Below are 23,657 nucleotides of genomic sequence, written 5' to 3'. Positions count from 1 at the left end.
TTGAGCAGCCTGAGGACAGAGCTGGCATACCCCAGGGTTACCTCACTCTATCCAGTCTGCAGTGCTGGCTAACTGCGGGCCAGCCTCAGGTGGGCAGGCTTCTGTGGACTGAGCCAGCAGGAGCCAAGTGCTTGAGGGTCTCAGGCTGGTATGTGGGAGCCAGGCCAGCAGAGGAGCAGCCAAGGAACACTTGGGGGTGATGTGGGGGACTCACTCACATCCAGTCCATCGTCCCACATGACCCAGAGCTCTGAATGTGGGCTCTGCAAAGGACACCAAGTGGACACAGGCAGCACCTGGCGACTGGTGCCTCCCACAGTTCTCTCAGGGGCTCAGCATCAGACAGCTCTGGTGCAGGCCCCTGCTCAGCCACCAGTTGCAGAGGCCTGCCTTTATCTCTCCTTTTTAACATGGAGCTTCCACCTGTGGAAGATATGGTAAGTGGCATTGACCTCATGGGGCATGTAGGGTGGGTGGATTCTGTAGACAGTCACTTTGATGATGGTACCCCCACTCTGGGGACTCCCATCCCCCTGGGGGACAAGGAAGTCTGTTAACAACAGAGGTGGGCGCTCTCTTGGAGCTGGGGCTTGAGGATGGGGCTGGTCTGCTAGGACAGAGCCCCACACTCACCAGCCCTGTGACCTTGTTGACCTTGCCAGTCTCAATTTGCTCATCTGTAAAATGGAATTCCAATGAAGCCTCCCCTCTCAATTCCACCCAGGACCTTGGCGGAGGAAGGAGACAGACCAGTCTGCAGTGAAGGTGCAAGTCAAAAGGCAAACTCTGAGCCAAGCCTAGAACCTGGAGTAATTATTTTTATTTGTGTGTTTGGTAGTTACCGCGGGGCAGTGCTGCCTGACACACAGTAGCATGGCAGTCCGTAGCTGCCGGCAAATGTTGGGGGAGGGAAAGGAAAGCAAGGGGAGTTTGGGCAGGTGAACAGCATCCGGCTGGTCCCCGAGACGCCGGACTTAGCGGCTGCCTCAGTTTCCTGATCAGCGCGGAAAGACTAGAGAACCCGCCGCCCAGGGCAAGGGGGCGGGGCGGGGCGGGGCGGGGCTGTCAGCCGCGCGGCGGCCTGGGGTGATGCGGTCGCCCCGCCTCCACGGGCGGGCCCGGGAGTCTTAACGCGCCCCCGCGCGGTACCGGGCCTCGGCCACTGCCGGTTTTTGCCGGAGCCACCACCTTACTTCTGTGTCTCCGCGTCCTCCAGCCCCCTGCTCGCCGGCCGCGCTATGGAGGGCTACCATAAGCCTGACCAGCAGAAGCTGCAAGCCCTGAAGGACACCGCCAACCGCCTGCGCATCAGTTCCATCCAGGCCACCACGGCGGCCGGCTCTGGGTGAGCGCGGACCTGGGGAGGGGCGCCGGCCCCGGCAGAGCTCAGGCTGGGGTGGGGGAGCCGATTCGGAGGCCGCGGTCGCCGCCAGCACGCCGGCTACCTGTGGTGCAGCACGGTGCCACCACGGGAGTGGCGGCGAGGGACGGGTCAGGTGGCGGAGGCGCGCGCATCGCAGGGCCCGGGCCCAAGCCGCCTTCCGCTGCGCCGCGCCGTCTCGGCCGGGCTTCCGCCCTGTTGGCCTCGGCGCCTTGTGCGCCCCAGGCCGTCTCTGCTCTAGTAGTAAGATTCCGGCTGCGCTAAAGTGCGGAAGACGCGGCTCGCAAACCGTGCAGCCCATCTGCGGCCCTGAGGGAAAGGCCACCAGTATTGCGCTCGTGCGGAGCCAGACCCTGTACCGTGCACCCTACACGCGCGGCCCTCTGGACCCTGTCCACGCCCTGTGTGGGGAAACCGAGGCTCCGAGTTTAAGTCAGTTGCCCAAGGTCACTCACGGCGAGAGCTGGAATTTGAACCCAAACTGCCCAACTTGAAAGCGCCTGTTTTAACTCCTCATCTTGCCGGGAGACTCGGCCTGGCCTTCTCCCCACCTTACACTGCCCCTCCCTTGTGCCATCCCACATTCGTGCCACCCTTGGGTTGGAGTCCGAGTTTGCCGCCGGGGATTGCTGGGACTCCGAGCTAGGGAGTGGGGTGGGGGGAGTGCGGAGGAAGGCAGCCACGTGGATACAGAACCCTGGCCCCGGTGCGAAAGGGAGGTCTTAGATCTGACCTGGGGCCGGAGGTGGGGGGAGGGGTTAGAGAGCGGATACTTGGAAGGCTGAGAGATCCGAGGACCAAGCCCCACGGCTCCAGCAGTAGGAATGCAGTCCTGCGGGCAGGGCCAGCAGCCAGGTGCACTTTCCCCAGGTCAGAGGCTGGGGCACCCATCTCCCAATAATCTTTTGGGGCCAGCCCTCTGGCCGAGAAGGTGGAGAAAGGCTGATGCTGATCCCCAGAAGCCTCCCTTGAAGACGACTGGTGGCCGGGACAATGATAATCACAGGGGCCACCATACAACTGGAGGCCACCGGCGGGGTAGTTAAGGTCAGAGTCTGTCCTGCTCTGAAATGAGAACAATGGTAGCTCCTACTCACTGGGCTGTTTCAAGGATGCAAGCCTCTCCCTTAGAGCCCGCATGAGGCTGCACAAACAGGAATACGTTGGGTTCATGAAATGAATTTGGGGGCTGGGTGGGGGGTGATTTCCAAGAACCTTCCCAACCAAGCTGTGTGCTTAGAAAAAAGACAAGATGCTAGCTTCCGGACAAGTATATACGGTCTGTATTACTAAGTAAAATTTTTTTTTTTACCTCCAGGGTGGGTATGTTCTAACCCTTTGTGCCTTTAAGACATCCAGTGCTCAGAAGGGATTAGACCTCTCTTGGCAGGCCTTTTCCCTTCCACCCCACCCCCATGCACACTTTGGACCTCTTATCTCTATTGGGTTTGTATCAGTCCTACTCATTGTGTGGGGGCCCCTGTCCTGGCAGGGACCCAGCTTACTTGCCATGCTCCCTTCCCCAGCCTGACACACAGGAGGTCTGCACACCCTGTAATGATTCTTGAGTACTACAGGTCCCCTTCCTTTGACCATTTCTGGGGGTGACTCGCCCTGCAGGGCCTTGTTGAGCCCTACTGTGTGCTAGGAGCTGCTATCTAGCCAGGCTCTTGGGGGTCTAGCTGGAGGGACAGCAGTTACCCAACTAAGTGGTGTTATACCTCTGAGCATCTTGTAGGGCCAGGTGAGACCTGCGGACAGTTACAGGGTTACTGAGCCAAATAGGTATCTCTGGTGTGACACAGCATCCTTTGTTGCTAGTATTCTCATGCATTCTGAGAAAAACCCTAGGAGATAGATGTTAATACATACATATTTTATAGATGAGGAAGCTAAGCTTAGTGCATTAAGTGACTTGCCCACGCTGGTCGTTGGTGGTGGTTCCATGCTGCCCAGTGCGGGGCTTCTTGCGTTTTCAGAAAGACTTCTTGGGCAGATACGAGAATGGAGAGAAATTGGAAATGGGGAGATCAGGTGCAGTGATGGCAGGTGTCAGTCAGCTTGAAGGCACTTGGAGAGAAATGAAACATGTACAGCTGTTGGGAGATCCCAGAGGGCGGGTGTGTCCAATGGGTCTCCTGGGTCTTTACTGCCTAGTTAAACTGATTCCTACGGGGAAAATACTGTATGAGTATATAGCAACTGAGGCTTTACACCGGGTTTACTTTGTGATGTCTTAGGAGGAACTCACTGAACTCCAAGTGTCCATTTGCGAAAAGAAACAGTGTAAAATATAGTGATTTCTGCATGTTTGTGAGTGTGTAAAAGATACAGGAAAGAAACACTTAGAGAAAATTTATTTTTCAGGAGGAAGTAACCCTGCTATGCAATCCCTGTCACAAGAGACTTTGAAAGGTGTGTGCCAAGAGCTATATGTGTGCGCAAAACTAGTTTTGGAAGACTTGAGTTCAGGGCAGGGTTCCGGTCCCTGGATGTTTGTTTTGAGGCTCCCTGTTTCCTCACCACAGTGGGTGAGTTCCATCAAGTGAAGACTGAGTCCTGACTCCTTGGCCCAGTCTGGGCAGCAGTCACAGCCAAAGTGACCATCTGTCAAGGTGCCCCCTTTCTGGGCGAGCTTACATCCCTGGTGGTGAAACAGCACCTAGATCAAATCTTTTCATTGTCACTCACCCACCCCTGCTGGACTCACACATTGTTTCATTGAGGACACAGGCTGTCGGGTTCAGAATTCCATGGGGTCCTGATTTCTCAGTAGCTTTCCCATTCCTTTGCCATCGCTGACCCCTTGTCAGTGGACCTCACCAGGCCCCAGGGAGTAAGGACACTGGCTTCTGTGTCAGGGGAGCTGAGGGACAGAGGGCTCTTTGTGGAGGCAGCACCCACAGTGGCCAGAGCGTCTCCGGGGTCATCTCCTTCCACGTGCGGAGAGAACTATGGCAAGGGTCCAGCTCATCCAGGTTTTAAATAAAGGAAACCCACTGGCCTTACCGAGAAGGGGCTTTGCTGCTGAGGCTGGTGGTCCTGGTTTCGTAGTTCTCACTGACCAGGGCTAGACTGTGGCCTTATCCAAACAGTGCTAAGTGTCATCTGAGGACAGAATTAGGCCTAAATTGGGGAAGCGCAGACTGTGCTTTTAACATGTCCCCAGGGCTCTGACCCACAGCGTTGGAGAGGATACTTGGGAGCCAATGTCTAGCCGGGTCTGGCTAGTGGGCACAAGGGCACAGGAATCTAGTGAAGCCGGGCTCCGTTCAGAGCAGCTGTGCCCTTGGCAGAAAGGCCCTCCCCACCCAGGGCCTTGGTTTCCCATCTTTAAAGAAGAAATTCATAGATAGTTGTTTCTAAACTAGGTCCCTCAGGAGTGTGACGGGGGAGCAGAGTGAGCAAGCTCTGGGGTCCTACCCCCTGCTGTTGCAGGTTTCACATCCTGGTGGTCCATGTGACTTTGAAGTGGCTGGAAGTGTGTCCCTGTCCCCAGCTCTGGCATTCCAGGATGTTTTGGCTGAGTGCCCAGAGGGCCCCTTCAGGTCTGGCCTCTCTGGGCAGAAAACCACGCCCAGGGCCTGCTTCTCGGCCCTGACTGAGGCAAGAGCGAAGCCCGTTGAGATTGCCCCAGCGGCAGCGTTTCCCAACCGGGTGTGAAGACACCTGACTTCCCTGGACTGACTCAGTTTGTGTTTCTTGAAGCTGGAAACTAGGTGCAATCCCCTGCGTAGGGTCTGGCTGAGACGTGCTCGTGGCGTCCTGTGAGCTGACGACTCTGGTTCTGAAGCAGCTCTGCTCCCTGGACTCGGCTTCTTTAGGCTGCCCTTTGTCACTTGAACCTGGTCCTTCAAAATCAGGAGCTCCCTCATTGCCACAGACCAGAGCCATTTGCCCTGCGTGCTGGAATGCTCTGAGGGCACGACCTGTCCAGAGCTGGGTCCTTTGGCGGACTCTACTCTTGGCCTGAACTGTGAGGCGGAGTCCACTCTGAGGGGTGGGCTTGTGGGGCTGGAGTGCTGCCACCAGCAGGTGGGTCTGGCTGAGCTGGCTGCACTGTGTTGGGCATCTTGTTCAGAAGGCATTGCACCTCAGGGCTTCACAGCTGGGCAGGGGCTGTGCACACTCTAGAACTTCCTCTGCTGGGCTCTCAGCACCTTTGTCTTCCTTTTAAAAACAGATCTTGACTAACTCTGTTGAGGTGTAATTTGCAAATCATGACATTTTAAGTGTACGGTTCAGTGGCTTTTAGTAAATTAACAATGATTTACAATAAGTTTTAATGAATCTACCATATAGAATTTTAAGGACGCTTCATCACCCCGAAATGACCCCTTGTTGTGCTCATTTGCTGTCCATTTCCACCTCTACTCCCAGCCCCCAGGCAACCACTAATCTCTTCTCTGTCTCTATAAATTTAACTCTTCTGACATTTCGTGTAAATGGAATCATGCAGAATGAGATCTTTGGGGTCTGGCTTCTTTCACTTAGCATAATGTTTGGAAGGTCACCCATGTCTAGCATGAATCAGTACTTCATTTCTTTTACTTGCTGAATATTCTGTTGTATGGATTTACATATTGTTTATCTATTCATCAGTTTCTCATAGCATTTTACTTTTGTCCCAGCTCTTCTGATGGCAGACTGTATGACTTTGGGCAAGTCACTTCCCTTTTGTGGACCTTGGCTCGTTTCTTCATTCCATCCCCTGTGGTCGGGGTTGGGTGGGGGATGTCACAGCCCCAGACCACAGATGAGGAGGTGTCGGCACTGACAGGTTAGGCGTCTGGTCCTCCAGCAAATGGTGGCTGATGGTGACCTGGGCTTTTCGAATGCATTATCTCATTGGGACTCTTGGAACCCCCCACATAGCATCCCAGTTTACATACAAGTGAGAAGCTGAGCCTCAGGGAGGTGAAACACTTGCACAAGTCACACAGCTATATCGCCACCTGGGAAACTTTGCAGAGGGAGATCCCTGAAAGTGGGTACCTGGCCCCTAAGGACCTGTATGTTTTTCCTTGGTGAGTGTGGAGACAGTTCCAGCAGTGTGGCTGGATGCAGGCTTTGGAAGGGATAAAATATTGCAGGCTCACCCCTCATGGGCCTAGAAAGGAAGAGTTAAAATCAACTAATTTTCAACTTCTGGTGTCTCTTGGTGGCCGAGCTCCCTCCCTCCACATCCACGCTGGGCCTGGGCACGCTTCTACCACATGCAGAATGTGCTGGTGCCGTGCCATTTATCTGTCATGCCCCTTTGCGGTAGCCAGGTGGGAATGTCACCCTAGGTTCACAAGGTAGACAGGGCAGGCAGAGCCCCTGCACCTTCCTTTTTCCTCAGAGCAGCATTTCCCCCCATTCCTCTCGCTACAGGGTCAAGACTTTTGAAACAAGATTCCTCAGGGGCGGGGCTGCCCTTGGAAGCAGGAAGGGCAGGAGGTCGACCTAACTGGTGTGGACTGGATGTCCTCCAGCTAAAGTTTGGCTCTGGGGACAGGGCACTTGGGTCCCTCAAGCAGAGAAAGTTTCTCGTTTACATTTCCTCACCTCCCTCTTTCAGGTCTAGTGTCTTTTCCCCATGACCAGGAGCTCGTAGAAATGGTTAAGTATAAGATGGTTGTGTGCTGGGAATGGGGTTACTAAACCAGCATGGACAGTTCTGGATTTCTCTACTAATGTGTCTGTGCTGGGAGTGACTTACCCCTAACCCGGTGGGGGGGGGGAGGCGTGGGAACTCCAGGTGTTGCATGTGCCCTTGGGTTTGGCGTTGGGCATGTTTTAGCGTGAAGGGCCCTAAAAGAGCAGCATCAGAGAGCTGCGCTGAGCTGCATGGAGGGGTGGCAGGGAGGCACATTCCCTGAGGCTGACATCGTAAGAAAACTGGGCCAGAGGGCTCAGGCCACGTCAGGCAGGAATTACAGCATGTCCCAGCAGGAACCCCAACCTCCAGTCTATTCCCGGGGGCAGGGCCTGGATTAGTCAAGTGGGTCCTAAGAGACCTGAACAAGTCTCATCTCTAGGATGTAATGCTTGTGCTTTGTATTATTAATACTTTTGCCCAGTAGCCATTCAAATAACTGCAGTTAATAGAATGCAGGAGACTAGAAACAGGGGCCCCTTGACCCCACCACTGCGGGGCTAGAAGCGCAAGCTCTTGGCTTTGGTCAGCCCCACCTCAGCCCTTGTCATAGGCAAAAGGGATTTTTATCTTTTCGTGATTATAGCCTTCGTAGAAGATGAGATTGTGTGTTTTGCCTTTTAAATTCTGCGCAAAAGTATGGTTTCTAGTGGTTACACTAGCCCTCAAAATGCCCCTTTAAAAAGCGGCCACGTAGCCTAATGATGCTGTTGGGCAGCCTGAAGCCCACGTTTTCAGACTAACAGCCCCACAAGGCTGGGAGGTTTGTGGTGATTCCATGAGCCTCGGTCCCTTACCCCCTGCCCATGGCCTCAGGACCAGCTCCCCTGGGGCCTGGGCGGGCAGGGCGCCCCTCACAAATAGTCAGAGTCCTTGGTGGTCCCACCGGGATGTAGCTCCCTGGTCAGTCACAGAGGCCACCGCTCCTCAGCTGCTGACTCCTTGTAGTTCCTGCTGGGAGCCCCCAGCCCGGAGCTGGGCTCCACCTGGCACCAGCCACCCGCTAGGTGCAGTGCTGCCTTGCACTGGGTGCCGCTGTGCAGTCTCAGCGGCCCTCCTTCCTTACTCTAGTCCAGCAGCAGAATTTTTCAGCTGTGTGACTCTAAGGGTCTGGACGGTTGGTCCCTGGGAGGGTACAACCCCCCATGCCACCAGCAGTGTCTTCCTTGAGATCCATGTAACCCTCCCAGGAAGCAGGAGCACATGTCTCTCTGACTGCTTGAGACACCCCCCCCACCCCCAGGGCCCTGTGCATGGGCTGGGGTGAGCCCTGTAGGTCATGTAGGTCAGGGGTCCAGGACCATAATGCATGTCTGTCTCTCTCTCGGGCCACAGCCACCCCACGTCATGCTGCAGCGCCGCGGAGATCATGGCTGTCCTCTTTTTCCACACCATGCGCTACAAGTCCCAGGACCCCCGCAACCCTCACAATGACCGCTTTGTGCTCTCCAAGGTAGGAACCCAGCCTTCCACCCTTCACCTGGGGCCGGGGTCATGCGGGCCCTGGACAGGTGAGAAGGTGCTGGCAGTAAGCCACCTCCAAGGGGACCCACCCCCCGGTGTAAGTCCAGGCCTGGCCCACCCTTCTCCCCCAGGCTCCTTCTCCACCTGCCAGGCCCAGCCCCTCCCTCAGTGTCTTGCTCTGTGCTGACCCAGCTGGTAAATTGAACCTGTGAGGGAATCAATGAGCAGATTAATAGGGGACAGCAGCGGTGATCTGCCAGGTGTTGTGCCTGTTTGGTCTGACGTGCAGGACTCCAGTCCAGGTCTGGGCACAGCTTTGTCGCTTTCTACGCCTGTCTTTGTGCTCTGCCAACACCCCAGGCCGTAGCTTGCTCCCTCGGGAGTGGTAGTGCATTGCAGCGGGGCTTGGGATGGGGCATCCTGCCCTGCCCCTCGCACACGAGAATCACAGCCACAAACCATGTTACGAACCCCTGAAATCCACCTGTACCCAGGCCTGGCTCCATGGCCTCTGGTCTTTCCAGGCAGGCGTGAGAGCTTAGAAGTCTGTCCAAGACATTCGCATGCCACAAACCAGGGATTATGGGGGCCAGCTGCCTGCTGGGGTTTTGGCTTCAGCCGGCTTCACAGCTGTGCTCCCTCTGCACCTGTCCTAGGGCCCGCTTGGCCTTGGCTATGAGCACTGCAGGCTGGAGAAGCATGAAAGGAAGAAAGTGGCCTTTACTGGCTTCCTCCTCTGAAATGGATACTTGGCCAGAGGCTTGGCCAGGCCCCAGGTTTCAGTGTGTGATGGGAAGAGCCCGCTAGTGTCGGCTCCCTGTCTGACCTCTCCGTCCATGTCCATCCCTTGGCAGGGCCACGCCGCTCCCATCCTGTATGCGGTCTGGGCTGAAGCTGGCTTCCTCCCTGAGGCGGAGCTGCTGAACTTGCGGAAGATCAGCTCCGACTTGGACGGGCATCCTGTCCCGGTAAGTGCTCCTCTAGGAGCCGCACAGGCTCCGCCTCCACTTCCTGTGTCCCAAGACGTGCTGGAAGGGGCTGCAGGGGTGCCCTTTGAGAAGCCAAGGGTGCTCATGGTGGAAAAGGGCATTGAAGTAAGCAAGGAAGAGGTGGGTGTCTGGGGGGCTCGCTCTCTTCACCCCAAGCTGGTGCTGAAGGGCAAGCCTTTCGAGGCACCAGCCCAAGATGCTGAGTCAGCTGCGGACACAGCCTCTCCCCAACCACCAAACACCCAGCTTCCCTTCCCCGCGGGGCCTCCCTGGCCATAGACACACAGCTCAGGAGAAGACATTTACCAGGGTGTCAGTAAGGGGTCGCAGGATACTGGTGACGCTCCAGGGGAGAGGTCCAGTTTGCTCCTCAGGGTGCTGATCCCAGCAGGTGTTTGGAGTTCATGGGTTGCCATGGAAACACACACACCCTCCCCCATCTGGGTACCCACTAGGGCCAAACGATCTGTCAGTTTTGTCATGAATTCTCCCGGCCACTGTGTGAGGTAGATGATGTGGGCTCCCTTTACAGATGAGGGAACTGAGGCCCAAAGCGGTTCAGCCCCCGGCCTGAGGTCACACAGCTCCTTGGTGGGCAGAGCTGGGAGTTGAACCACACCTACAGTTACTGCCACATGAGAGTGAGAAGTCACACTCTGGGTGGAGGCTGCCCGGGGGCCCAGCCTGTACTGCTATGTCTGAGTGGGGATGAGGCCGGCCCTCGAGTCCTGGATCCTGGGAGGTGAGCTGCTTCCTTCTCTCCTCTGTGAGTAACTGTGGTCCTCTGTTATGACAGAAACAAGCTTTCACCGATGTGGCCACTGGCTCCCTGGGCCAGGGCCTTGGGGCCGCTTGCGGGATGGCCTACACAGGCAAATACTTCGACAAAGCCAGGTAACACTCCCACTCCTCACCCCCACCTGGAGTTTGGAGGGAGGGGTTCAGCCTTAATCACTGCCCCCAGGCACATCCTCTTGCCTGAGTAGGAGCTGAGTTAACAGTACATATGTGCATGTGTGGCCTGAGGCTGGTACCATGGCCAGTTCCCTTTTCAGATAAGGAAATAGGCTCAGAAAAGTGAAGGGAACTGCCCAGAGCCCCTTGGTAGTGTCTGGCAGGGCCAGGTTTGAACCCAGAGCCCATGCTCCTGACCAGATGCTCTTTGGCCAGAGTGCTTTGGCTGACGAGTTCCTGTGTCACCCCCAAGCCTGGTTCTTGGACCCAGAAGTCTCAGCAGGCTCCACCCACTGGTGTCAGACTAAGTGCCACAAATCTAGGCTGAGCTGCTTGCCTTTGTCTTGGGAAAGGAAGAGTGTGTGTTCTGGAGGATTCTGGGCATCCCTGAGCCCCACCTACCAACCAGGGAAGAAACAAACATTGGAGAAATTGACCTGATCGTAGAGATTTGCTGCTCCAGCGCCAGGTGGTTTGGAGAAGAACCCCCTGAGGCAGATTTCAACCACAAGGCTGTCTACTATGGCCCCATTTGGCCTGCAGACAGGTCTCTGCTGGGGAGAGGGCAGGAGCGTTAGCTGCAAGCTTTAAGGAAAGCACTTGCTACGTGGTTTCTTCATGCCTTTGCCCTTTGGGGCCCTATACGTGGTTCTCAGGGCTTTATAGGCTTTCACCTTGATAAGCCCTCTTTGGGCTAAGTGGCGGCATGAGTACAGTTACCCCTCCCACAAATGGGGAAACTGCGCTAAGATGCTTGCCTAGTGGTGGGAGGTAGGACTTGAACCCAGGGCTTGCATCCGGAGTCTATATTCAGTCTCCAGGCTGCTCTGGGGGGCCTGAGGGAAGCACAGGAGGTTTGGGAAGCTCTGTGGGGAGGAAGCTTCCTAGAGGAGGGGCCAATGGAGCCGGGCCTACAGGTGGCGGGAAGGGTCCAGCTGTGCAGTGGTGGCTTCCCCAGTGCCCTATGGCCCGCAGAGGTGGCTTCCCCAATGTCCCCAGTCCACCCCACTGACAGAGAAGGGCCACGGCCAGGGTAGTCATGGGGGTATGGTGGTGACTACAGCCCCACTGAGGACAGATAGCTGCAGGGAGCCTGACTAGAAGCTATACACCGCAATGAGCACCTACTATGTGCAGGGGAAGGGGCTCCTGAGACTGCTGTCCAGGAGGTAGGCTGGCGCCGTGAGGCATCCCAGAGCCCCTCAGGCCAGTGTCACCTGGCAGCACAGAGTTTGTCTTCAGTCCCTGGCTGGGCTTTGGGGCCAGGCTCAGCTATACCCAGGGTGATGCTCCATGAAGTGAAGAAACGCGCACAGAATGGGATGTGTGTTTAAGAGGATCTTATTTGGCACAGAACTGGAGATGTGAGTTAATTAGTCCTTACAGTTGCTTGAAATAATTCCCTGCAAAGGGTCATTTGCTGACCCTAACATAATGGAATAAGCCAGTGTAGGGAGAAGGGGTTTAACTGGGTTCCCAGCTGCCAAGGTTGGCTAAGGCTCAGGGCCTGGGACTGTACCTGGGGTGGGCAGAGTGGCAGGGGCGTCAAGGGAATTATCAGGTCCTGCCAGGATCCAAGAGGAAGGTCCTGATAGAGCAGACCCAGCCTCCAGGCACATCTCCTGTCCACCAACATGGAGCATGCATCAAATTGGCTCTTCATTTCTCTTAACTGTTTTTTTCCCATTATGAAATACCTACTCATTTGAAAAGTACAGAAAAGCATTAAAAAACATGAACATTTTCTTTATTCTTAACCATCCCCCCATTTAAATCTCAATGTATCATATTTCCTTCATATTATCGTGAGAAGAAATTTAGAAATGTGTAATCCTTATACTTTTACATTCTGCCTTTTAGAACATTTTTCTCACCTTGTAAATGTCATGGGCTAGTTGTCAGGATTGCATGAGTTCCGTTTTATGGATCTGCTGAAACCCGTGCAGGCAGTCCTCTGCAGTTGGACATTTGAGGCGGTTTCCAAACACCTCTGCAACAAACACTGGCCTTCTGTGTAGGGTTCCTTCCCTTTATGATAACTCGGAGCCTCAGGGTAGGCCCCGGCTTCTGTGGGGCCCCCTCGTTACGAGCCTCTCCAGTGTCTCCCCAGGACCCCAGGATGCCCTCCTGGCCTGAGCCTGGTAGCCTGAGAAGGCCAGTCCAGCTCCCTTGGAAGTTGGTGTGGGGTTGGGAAAGTAGCCAGTCTGCTTCCCTGGAATCCCTTTCTGGGCAAGTTGATTCCCTACAGGCCTCAGTCTCCTCCCCATTGGGCTGGTGACTTCCAGGAACTTCTGTGCTAGACCCACTCCCCTCCGGGGTCTCTGGGCCCCCTTGCACCTGCAGGATTAGCTTCGGGAAGCGTCTGTTAGTGGGGCCCTGGGACCTTCTGCTCCTGGCCAGGACACCAGTGGCCTGGCCTGCTGGTGGCCACAGAAGGGAAGGGTGGTGGAGCCCTCCTTGACTTGCTGGCCTGGTGAGGTGCTGAGTCATGCTGACAGTGCCGTGGTTTCTGTCCCCATCCCTTCTCTGGCTCCCTTTGCATCCCTGCTCAGCTACTCCCCAGCTGCATGACCTTCAGAAAAGTTCCTTGACCTGTGAGCCTGTTTCCATGTCTGTGTGTTTTGGGATTAACAACTGCACTTAACACCCCCCAGAGGGTTACCTAGCCCAGGGCCCAGCACCCTGCCAGAGCCCTAGGAGCCCCTAAATGCCACATGCAGCCCATGCGTGGGGTTCTTGTTTCTATGTCTGTGACCTCTGCCCCTCAGCCATCCACTCACATCTGGGGAGTGCTGGGGGGATGGGAGTGTGTGTGGGGGTGTCAGAGTCCCTAAACTGGTCTCCTTGCCTCTAGCCTCACCCCTTGGGTTCGCCCTTCCCCGGGGCAAGGGAAGGTTCTTCTTATTGGGTAACTTGTCCCAAGTTCGTTGCTCTTTTTCCCACATCACACTGCCTTTGAAACAATCACAGTTGCCGTGTTGAGGGCGGGAGAAGGCCTCTAGGATGGAGAAAGCCCAGGCCCAGCTGCAGTCTTAGGCAAGAACCAGCCTTGGAGCCTTGGGGAGAGCCCATCCTGTGAGGCACATGTCCCCGCCATGAGCCTGGTCCTTGAGTCCCCTCATTAGTGCTCATTCCTCACCTGAGGTCTCTCCTTCTAGGGTGCTGCCTGGTGCTGTCACGGCCTGCCCAGCTCAGCTCCTTTGAGCAGAAAGGTCCCCTTCCCCTCTGTCCCACGCAGCAAGTCCCAGGGCTTCCCCAGCACTCCTGGTCTGTGGAGAGAAATGGGTGCTCCCCTACAGTGGGGAGTTTACCCCACCCCCACCCCCACCCTCCTGAGTAGTGAGTCCCGATGAACGATCATTTTCCTCATGCCCTGACAACCCCCCATTCTCTGGGCCTTACGACCAGGCAGCTGTCACTTTGGATCTCTGTTTCGTGGCAGCCAGTACTTTCTGGAGCTCCTGACAGCTCCCTCACAGCCAGTTCCTCACAGTGTGGACTTGGGGTGGGGATTAGAGAGCAGACAGTACCACTGCACGTCCTGTGTAGCTGCTCCTTTACTCAGAGGGCAAGCTCCTCGGGAGGGACAGGCCAGGAGCACTGTCTCAGGTGAGAGGCACCTGTCTCATACCCACCCCCATCTGCAGCTACCGAGTCTATTGCATGCTGGGAGACGGAGAGCTGTCGGAGGGCTCTGTGTGGGAAGCCATGGCCTTCGCTGGCATTTACAAGCTGGACAACCTCGTCGCCATTCTTGACATCAACCGCCTGGGCCAGAGTGAACCCACCCCGCTGCAGCACCAGCTGGACGTCTACCAGAAGCGCTGCGAGGCATTTGGGTATGTGGGCGGCTGCGGCCTGAGCACCCGCACAGCTCGGGAGCCATTTGTGCTAGAAGGTTTGCACGTGTGGAGGCTGAAGCCAGGGGCTGATGAGTCTCAGTTTTTCAGGGCTTGACTCACAATTTCAGACTTTGGGCGTTTGGATTTAAAGTGGCGCCCAGGCCACCTCATGTTTTGCAGTCCAAGGCCCAGTTCTGAGTGAGCGCCATTGTTTGTGTGGTTGTGTGACACGCTAGTTGTCAGAGCTCCCACACAACATTCTCTCACACGTCCTTTGTTCTTGGGTGAGGGAGGGGGAGGAGGTGCGCAGTATGAACCAGGCTTGCTCTGCGAGGCTAAGGGACACGTAGGGGTTTGAACATTAGTTTCCTGTGCCCGGCCCCAGTCAGCGTGTTGAACAGCAACAGTCCCCCTCTCCTAGTGAAATGGAAGAAATAGTTTTCAGACTTCCATGGACTTTGAAAAGTTGTGAATTCAGTCACGTTGCAAAGCAGCATGGAGGTCCATCTGGGTGGGTATCCGCCAGAGGGACCCTCACTTCAATGTCCCTCCCCTCCCCCAAGTACCAGGTGCTCTGCAGCCAGGTCCTAGGCTCAGCGTCAGCTGAGGACACTGGAGGACTCTGGGCCAAGGAAGGACATGCGGGCCTCTGAGGGCCCTTTGCAGACGAATCAGTGACGGGGAAGGTCGAGGTGGACTTGCAGTACCAATTACGCAGACTGACCTGGTAGAGGGAGGAAGTGAAGAAAGCAAGTATTCCCTGTTGGGCAGAAGAGGAAACTGAGCTCCGAAGTGCCTGAAGGGCCTGGCCAAGGCCACATCAGGCTGGGGACTTCAGTATAACCCTGGCAGCCAGGCCTGTGTCTGTAACCTTATGGCTCTGAAGCCAGATTTCTTACGTCCTGGCTCTATCACTAACTTGCTTCGTGACCTTGGGCAAGGTTACTCTACCTTCAGTGTCTCAGTTTACGTAATCTGTAAAATGGGGGTGGCAACAGCGTCCCTACCACCTGGGCGGGTGTGTGTGGTGAGACTGACATGGGTTAATGTGTGTAGTGCTTGGCCCAGTACCTACACAGAGTGTGCACTCGGTGTGTGATAGCTGCTATTTTCATTATTAATATGCCGTAAAGAGTCTCAAAGGGATTGCCTTAAAGAGAACCGTCGCCCTGCCCTGGTTCCTCTCCTTCCCCTAGATATTTGACAACGTGGCTCATTTTAAAGTTTCTAGCAACCACATCCAGCATCTGTGGAGTGATTAGATGTGTCCCCTAAATAAAAATTGGGCCAAAAAAATTCATCAAGAATCTGATAGCAGATTCCAAACCTAGTGCGTCATCCCAAAAGCAGCTTTCAGTAGGAAATGAATAGGTTGGGAACAAAAGAGGCAATAAATGGACTAAGCTTTGAATTATTGAGGAGAGAGGAGGAAAATCTGTTCAAAGCAAACAAGAGAAAGTAAAATAATGTGAAAAGGGAAAATAAACCTAGATTGGAAACAGGAATGTTTCTTTAGATTTCCCGACTCCTCCAGCTCTTTTCCAGTTGCAGTTGTGCAGTGGAACGAGGACAGGCTTTCCCTGGGGACCCCATTCAGGGTCCTCGGGCACCTGGCCCTCGCCCCTCACTCCCTGCTCTCTGTCCCCAGCTGGCACTCCATCATCGTGGACGGACACAGTGTGGAGGAGCTGTGCAAGGCCTTCGGCCAGGCCAAGCACCAGCCAACAGCCATCATTGCCAAGACCTTCAAGGGCCGAGGGATCTCCGGTCCGTAAGCAGGAGCCTCCTTCCCCACTGCCACCCCTGGGGCTGGGCCCGGGGCTGAGCCCTGGGCCTCACTGCGAGGGTGGGGGTTTCAACAGGGGAGGCACGTCTCTGAGGTCTTGTGTCTGGGGAAGCAGCAGCCCTTTGCTGCCGTAACAAGTGCACCTGCGCTGGGGAAGGGGGAGCAGGAGACTGTGCTCCCTGAGGTGACTCCGCTGTCAGTGTGGCTGAGCCAGGACTCGAACCTGCTCAGGCTGGCCGTGGCTGAAGGGCCTGTGTAGGAAGGAGAGGAGGGGCTTGGGGAGGGCCTGTGGGTGCAGAGAGGACACTGGTGTGGGAACGTCCTGCACAGCCCCTCCCTGGCTGGCATCTACAGAGCAGGCTTGACGGCTCCAGTCATCTGCCCTGAGCTGAAGGGCTGACAGAGAGCCCCTGGAGAACCCAGAAAGACCTGGGGTTTTCTCTCGAGGTGAGGGAGCGGGACACCTCTCAAGCTAACTAGAAAAGTACTTCACAGAGGTGTCCTGTGTGGGTGGAGAGCCTGGGAGGGTCTGGAAGAAGGTTCCTGAGCTAGGCATGAGTGGTGCCAGCATGTTGCTCCCTAGCATGCAGGTGTGGGCTCCGGACCTTGAGGCTGGGCTGGCCTCCGCCCCTCGCCCATTTTAAAGATGGGAAAATGGGGCTCAAATGGGACACCTTCCCAGGGACATGGAGTCTGTGGCACTAGGTCGGCTTCACTGTGGCGCGTGTCCTGGCTGTCCCCCTGCTTGCCCAGGGGTCATGGCTCCCTCTGCCTGTGTAGACTCGGGGTCACTGAAGACATTCATTGCCATCTAGGAGGAGGTGCCGGCTGTGGGAGCCTCCTGGGAGGGATGGACATGGAGGCCTCTGGGATGTTGTCACGGCCCCAGTGCTGCTGCCTGACACACCCCTCAGGTGTCCCCACCAGGCAGGATCTGGAAAGCTCGCTGCTTCTGGGAGTTTTTGGGGGTCTACAAGGCTGCTGGGTGCTGCCTAGAAGGGTCATTCCTTGACTCTGCCCAAGCTGAGGTGACCTTGGAGGAGAGGGTCATTAAGCCTTGCGCGTCTCTGCACAGCAAGGCGCCATGTGGTGGGGGGGGCCCACTCTGTGGCATCAGGTACCTGGGCAGTGCTCGCGCTGTGCTAGGTCTCAGCTTTCCCTCTTACGGCCAGGATTCCAATCTGTTTAACACACTGTGATTGCTATAGCAGTCCCCTCTGCAGGCTCAGGCTGGGGAGCAAAACACAGAAGAGAATGGGGCGGGGCGATCTGCTCATGCCTGCTCCCCTCCCCACTCTGGCTGTGAGCTGCTGGAGGATTAAGTGTCTGCCGTGTTTCCCCGAAAATAAGACCTAGCCAGACAATCAGCTCTAATGCGTCTTTTAGAGCAAAAATTAATGTAAGACCTGGTCTTATTGTACTGTTAGACCCGCTCTTATGTAATATAAGACCGGGTCTTGTATTAATTTTTGCTCCAAAAGACACATTAGAGCTGATTGTCCAGTTAGGTCTTATTTTCGGGGAAACACGGTATTCAGTGGGGGCCAGGCGTGTGGAGTCCTGGTCACCACGCCCCTCCTTTCCCCACCCCCATGGTACCCAGTGCAGGGCTCGGCTTGACTGTGGCAATCCCACCCCTCCCTTCGCCCTGGCCTGCCCTTGATGGGATGGTGGGCCAGGCTCCCTGGAGTAGCTTCCTCACCCTCTCGGAGCTTCCATCTTACCTGGCCCTCTGTCCTCCTATGTTGGACCTACAGGGATAGAAGATAAAGAATCTTGGCATGGGAAGCCCCTCCCCAAAAACATGGCTGATCAGGTCATCCAGGAAATCCACAGCCAAATCCAGAGCAAAAAGAAGATCCTGGCGACTCCCCCGCAGGAGGACGCCCCCTCGGTGGACATCACCAACATCCGCATGCCCACGCCTCCCAGCTACAAAATCGGGGACAAGGTAGAGTCAGGCCTCCCTTTTCTGGACGAGCTGGGTGGGGTGGCTCTGGCTGTCTGGCTCCCTGAGGCCGGGGCGAGATGTGACTCTGGAAGGCTGGGAAAGGCAAGAGATGGATTGGTTCAGGGTGAGGAGGAGCCCTAAGGTTTTGTTCCTGCCAGTTCCCTGATGGAGACAGCCCGCTCTGGAATTAATTGCCTGCAGAAGCTCAGAGGGCATAGTCACACAGCAAGCTCCTGGCAGCTCTGGGATCAAAGCCCATGACTCCTGAGTCCCCAGCCTTGGTTCATCAGGGCCTCGGCCTAAGCTCCGTGTCTGGCCTGGTAGAGGTTAGCAGGCCTGCCCTGCTCCAGGGCCCTCCCCTGGCTGAACCTGTCCATGGGCTTTCTGATTCCCAGGCTCTCTGTATTTCTGTGCAGAGTGGGGTGAGTTTACAGACCTCTGTCACAGGAGGGGAAATTGGGGGTGTTAGGACATCTTTTGCAGCTCAGATGGCCCGCGGCTATCCCGGGGACAAGGGCCTGTAGGGACTCCCAGGTTCATTGTAGAAGTTCTCAGTGGCAACCTTACAACCTTAAGTTTCCACAGGGTTGTGTTGTTGGGTTTCCTTTTCTGCCCCAGCTTTTATCTTCCTCCCTAAAAGATGTAGTCCACCAGACGGTGTGCCGGGCTCCAGGCCAGACCTCACATATGCCTTCCTACTCTCCTCTCCACAGATCGCTACCCGCAAGGCCTACGGGCAGGCCCTGGCCAAGCTGGGCCACGCTAGCGACCGTGTCATTGCCCTGGGCTGTGCCACACGCAACAGGACCGTACCCTTCTGCAGCACTTTTGCAGCTTTCTACACGCGGGCTTTCGACCAGATTCGCATGGCGGCCATCTCTGAGAGCAACATCAACCTCTGCGGCTCCCACTGCGGCGTGTCCATTGGTGAGTTGAACCGGGGCCAAGGTGCTTATACCTGTCACTTCCCTGGATTTCTGGACCCGGTGGGGCCAGGATTCCATTCCACACATAGAGTCTTGCTTCTACCCATCCTTTCCCACACCCCAGGGGAAGATGGACCCTCACAGATGGCGCTGGAAGATCTGGCCATGTTTCGATCAATTCCCATGTCAACTGTCTTTTACCCAAGCGATGGGGTGGCTACAGAGAAGGCGGTGGAATTAGCAGCCAATACGAAGGTTGGTCACATGGCTGTTCTTTTTTCTGCTAATAACTAGCTCTTCCCTGGGACAGGCGGGGAGGCCAGCATGCAGGCATAGAGCTGGCCACTTAATGCTTCAGAGTAGTGTCTCCTGACCTTGTCCCTGGTGTTTGTGGCTTGTAGAAGTTACACTAGGAACAATGAAATGCACACCACCCTTCCTGCCTCGTGGCAGACATTGCTAATTGAGCATCGCACTTGCTCCACTAAGAATCCTGGCAGTATGCCTATCTCACCTCCTTGACTTGGATTCACTAAGATATGAGCTGAGCAACGTGGTCCTGACCGAAGAGCCGTGCTGCCATAGATCAGATTGCCCTGTGGTTCCCGTTCCTCATCCTCAGGGCCAGGGGCATGCCGGTGCACTCTGTGTGAGCGGCCCCACTTGCAGGCCAATCTCTCTGATGGAAAAGTGGGGCTTAGGGTTGGCAATGCCATTGGGACACTCACTCAGGAAGAGTGTTTAGAGAAATGTGCACTGCAGAGGATAAGAATCCTTTTTCCTGCTCGAGGAGCAGCCAGCATGAGGTGAATACAGACACCTCCATGGGGACAGTAGGGTGGAGGAGGTTTGCAAGTGGGAAGTGATGCCTTTCCCGAAAGACTGCTCTCTGAGGTTGGATGTGTCACATCCCATAACCCTCAGTTTTTCTGTTCTGTTCCAGGGCATCTGCTTCATCCGCACCAGCCGCCCGGAAAACGCCATCATCTATAACAGCAACGAGGATTTCCAAGTCGGACAAGCCAAGGTCAGTGTGCTTCCTGCCCCCGTGACACCACACAGAGTGAGCCTGAAGTCAGGGCCAACCCAGGCCACCAGTCTCTGAGCCTCACTGGCCCCTTGCGTCACCCCAGGTGGTCCTGAAGAGCAAGGATGACCAGGTGACGGTGATCGGGGCCGGAGTGACCCTTCACGAGGCCTTGGCTGCTGCTGACCTGCTGAAAAAAGGTAAGGAGGGAGGGACCCAAACAGTTTCGGCGCTGACTGCCTCCTAGGTCTTGGGGGTGGGAAAGGATTTCATCTAATGAAATGATGATATTGATAAAAGCCACCCTTGGAGCACTTCCTGTGATACTAAGTTCTGGGGCTGCAGTGGCCACAGTCCCTTCTCCATGGCCCTAGAGTTGAGGTGCCCCAGTCTGCTGGTCAGATCAGAAGCCCTGGGTGCCTGCTGATAGGGTCGAATCGCCACTGAGCTGGGCACTACTTGAGTTATTCAGCATCACCGTGCCACAGTTTCCCCATCCATAAAATGGACTGTCACATTCTGCATGGGGCTGTCCTAGGGATTCAGTAAATGCTGGCGTCATTATTGCGAGCTCACAAATGTTCACTGCCGATACTGTTGTGGAAGGTAGGCATGAGCCCTCCCTGCAATGTAGTCACAGTAGATGGCATGTCGCAGCTATGCTGAGCAGAAAGGAGGGCGGACGTGAACGTCCTTAGGAAAACGACCTCAGATGTGCATGGGACTGATAAGCACAGGGGGAAGTGAAGAGGCCCAGGCAAAAGGAATGGCATGTACAGAGCTGAGGAGCTGGAGAGAGGCCACAGCAGAAGAAAGATGGGCGGGAGAAGCTAGGGTGTAAATCGGGAGAGGGTGTGGAGCAGGTGTGGCAGAGTTGGACTTGTCCTTCTGATCATTCTGCTGGGTCGTCACCTGGCCTGACACCCTTGTGCTTGCCTATGGCCACAGCTTCCCTCCCCATCACTCCACGAACATGTGGCTTAGATCAGACACCTGGAGCTGTCCCTCTGGCTTCCCCTTCGGGGAGGATGAAGGGAAGCCACTGAGGCCCACACATGGCGCTCAGTGTTGTGTGACAGTCTGAAGGCCGAGAGATCCTCTGGCCCAGGGCGTGAGGGAAGAGAGACGGGCGTTCCTCTCTCTACCGTAAGACCAGGTGCTCCTAGAACAGGCCACGGAGGGCTCCTGGGAGGAGATGGGTGGGTGCAGAGTGCCAGAAGACATGGGCACCACAGAGAAGCAGAGGAAGGGGGCAAGCACTTGGGGATTGGCAAGCACGAGCTCATTAGTGGAAACAAGGGGACAGCTGGTCCTCCCCAGGACAGGGACAGGCTGCAGACTGAGCTTTGAGCTGCGTGACAGCTCTCAGGACACCCCAGGCTGGCCCCTCCCTGGGGACCCGTCAACGGCCACCAAAGGGCAGACCCACAGCACCCAGCCCATTCCCCTCAACTATGCCTCCGCATCTTCTCCCCTCAGAGAAGATCAACATTCGAGTGTTGGACCCTTTCACTATCAAGCCCCTGGACCGGAAACTCATTCTGGACAGTGCCCGTGCCACCAAGGGCCGGATCCTCACGGTGGAGGACCACTACTATGAAGGTAACAGGGCCTGGGCCAGAGAACCAGGTGGTCAGGGGAGGGCCCGGGGGCATCGGGCTGGATGTCCCTTCTGTATCCCAGCCCCACAATGGCAGTTATGGCCCAGAAACCCAGACGTGTCCCTTGGAGCAGCTGGGACTTGCGTATTAGGCGTCTGGCTGGGCCCGGGACCCAGCGAACTCTCAGGTGCTGCAATTGCTTCATGCAGCCCCTGCCCCCCAGGAAGCCAGTGGGGATTCCGATCTCATGCTAAGAGTGGGAAATGTGGCTTGTGACCTCAAAGTTAAGGCTATTGTTGAGAATCGAACTGAGAAAGCAACAGAATTCACAAAACGGCCCTCTATAACCACACACCACCTTCTCACAGGAGAGGAGAGGGGCCTAGACTCCGGGCAAACGCAGGGGCTAGTCCACTGATGACAGTTGCCCAGAGGATGGTGTTAAATACGATTCAGAGGCCACATTTGTGCTCATGAAAAAAATAAAGTATGGTGATTGATTAGTGATGCCTGCTGTGGCTATACTTGTGGGGAAGGGGTGGTATGTGTGCCATTTCTGCCATCCTTGGGTTAGGAAATAAACTTGGAGACTGGCAAAGGGCCAGGGGACACCCACTGCTGAGACTAAATCACTTGACTCACCTCCTTTCCTTTGCCCAGGTGGCATAGGTGAGGCAGTGTCCTCTGCAGTAGTGGGAGAGCCTGGCATCACTGTCACCCGCCTGGCTGTTGGCCAGGTACCAAGAAGCGGGAAGCCAGCTGAACTGCTGAAGATGTTTGGCATTGACAAGGACGCCATTGCACAAGCTGTGAGGGGCCTCGTCACCAAGGCCTAGGGAGGCTGAGGTGCGGGATAGGGGTCTACACATTCCGGAGAGATCCTGGCAGAGGTGCTCAAAGATGTACTGAAAAGAGTAGTAAATATATGTTTTGAGAAAAAATGAAATGGGCCCTGAAGTGATTTTTCTTTGTGGATGCAGCCGGTGCTGGTTCTGGGGAAGAAGGGTGGAGGGAGTGGGAGGGAGGGGGTTAGCGCCTTTGGCTCTGGGTCAGGACCTGGGTGTCCCAAAGTCCCCTGAAGTCCCCTCCCCCGGGCCCAGCATCTGCCTATCGCCTCAACTGCTGCTGCCTCCCGAGCTCTGCTAGGCGACAGTGGGCTACACTCTACCTTCAGCTCAGGCTGCAGCCCACATCTCCGCCGCCGGCCCCAGGGAGGCTGGGCGCTGCCAGGAGCTGTCCAGGGCCCCTCGGCCTCCTCACCGCCCCCAAGACTCTGCAGTCAGACATCTCCCAGGGTGGGAGGTGCTGCATTTGCTTATTGTCCCCACTGCTTGCCATGTCCTCTTAAATCTCAGAGACTCAGAGGGTACAGGGCAGCTCATGTCCTAGGGAAGAAGGTGACCCTCAGGTTGGCATCAGAGCTACAAGTGGTAGTTTAAACAGGAAGGTTCAGCTGCCACCCTGCACCACATACCAGGGATCCTCAAACCTGAGTGTACAGCACTCCCTCCCCTCTACTTGTTAAAATGCAGGTCCCTGGGCCTTGCTTCTTGAGCCTGGGACTCTGCCTCTGACAGCTGGCCCAGAAGCTTTTGGTGTCACACTTAGCAGTGCAGAACCCAGCTCCAGCCTCTACCTGCTGTTGTTCCCTCGCTACATGGCGACAGTTTATTTCTCCCCCTGCTGCCTGGGCGCAGTGAGAGTTAGCTGTGTTTATGGCGACCTGCAGAGACCTTTGTACTGGCCTAGGACAAACTAATGCCCAGGAAAGCGGGCTGGCTGCCCCTGGCCAGTGGTGGGGTCCCCAGGAAATCCTCAGAGCCCTTGGGGAGGACGAGACACATTGCAGATGTGTCTGCTTGTCCACCTGACAATCGGGACAGAATGAACCAGTCAAACCCACAGATAGCAAACCAATGCCCACTTAGCTACTTATCCAGGTTTGGCTGTACCAGGGGCTGTGTGCCTGCATTCAACTCACAGTTCCCGAGGGAGGAGGCAGAGCAGGGGAGGAGACCTGGGCTGGCTTAGCCATTCTCCACCTCTGGGCCAGAGCTCCTCAGCCTGCAAGCAGTAGCTGGCAGTGACTGTTGAA

The 23,657-nt window shown here is 55.9% G+C and overlaps 1 protein-coding gene across 1 annotated transcript; it reads left to right on the top strand.

Annotated features, from left to right (window-relative positions):
• Positions 1-1,072: 1,072 nt before the first annotated feature.
• TKT (transketolase) lies at positions 1,073-22,508 on the top strand. The gene is made up of 13 exons (XM_074313097.1): positions 1,073-1,345; positions 8,358-8,475; positions 9,341-9,454; positions 10,272-10,369; positions 14,077-14,268; positions 15,920-16,038; positions 17,815-18,008; positions 18,722-18,935; positions 19,059-19,189; positions 19,878-19,961; positions 20,068-20,161; positions 21,441-21,563; positions 22,223-22,508. Exons 1-13 carry the CDS (start codon positions 1,239-1,241, stop codon positions 22,396-22,398), a joined length of 1,764 nt encoding a protein of 587 aa, XP_074169198.1. The 5' UTR covers positions 1,073-1,238; the 3' UTR covers positions 22,399-22,508.
• Positions 22,509-23,657: the final 1,149 nt, after the last annotated feature.

This window comes from Rhinolophus sinicus, linkage group LG10, assembly GCF_036562045.2.
Source record: "Rhinolophus sinicus isolate RSC01 linkage group LG10, ASM3656204v1, whole genome shotgun sequence".
Taxonomy (NCBI): Eukaryota; Metazoa; Chordata; class Mammalia; order Chiroptera; family Rhinolophidae; genus Rhinolophus; species Rhinolophus sinicus.
The sequence above is the reverse complement of the archived record's forward strand: the minus strand, read 5'-3'. Positions and strand labels throughout refer to the sequence as shown.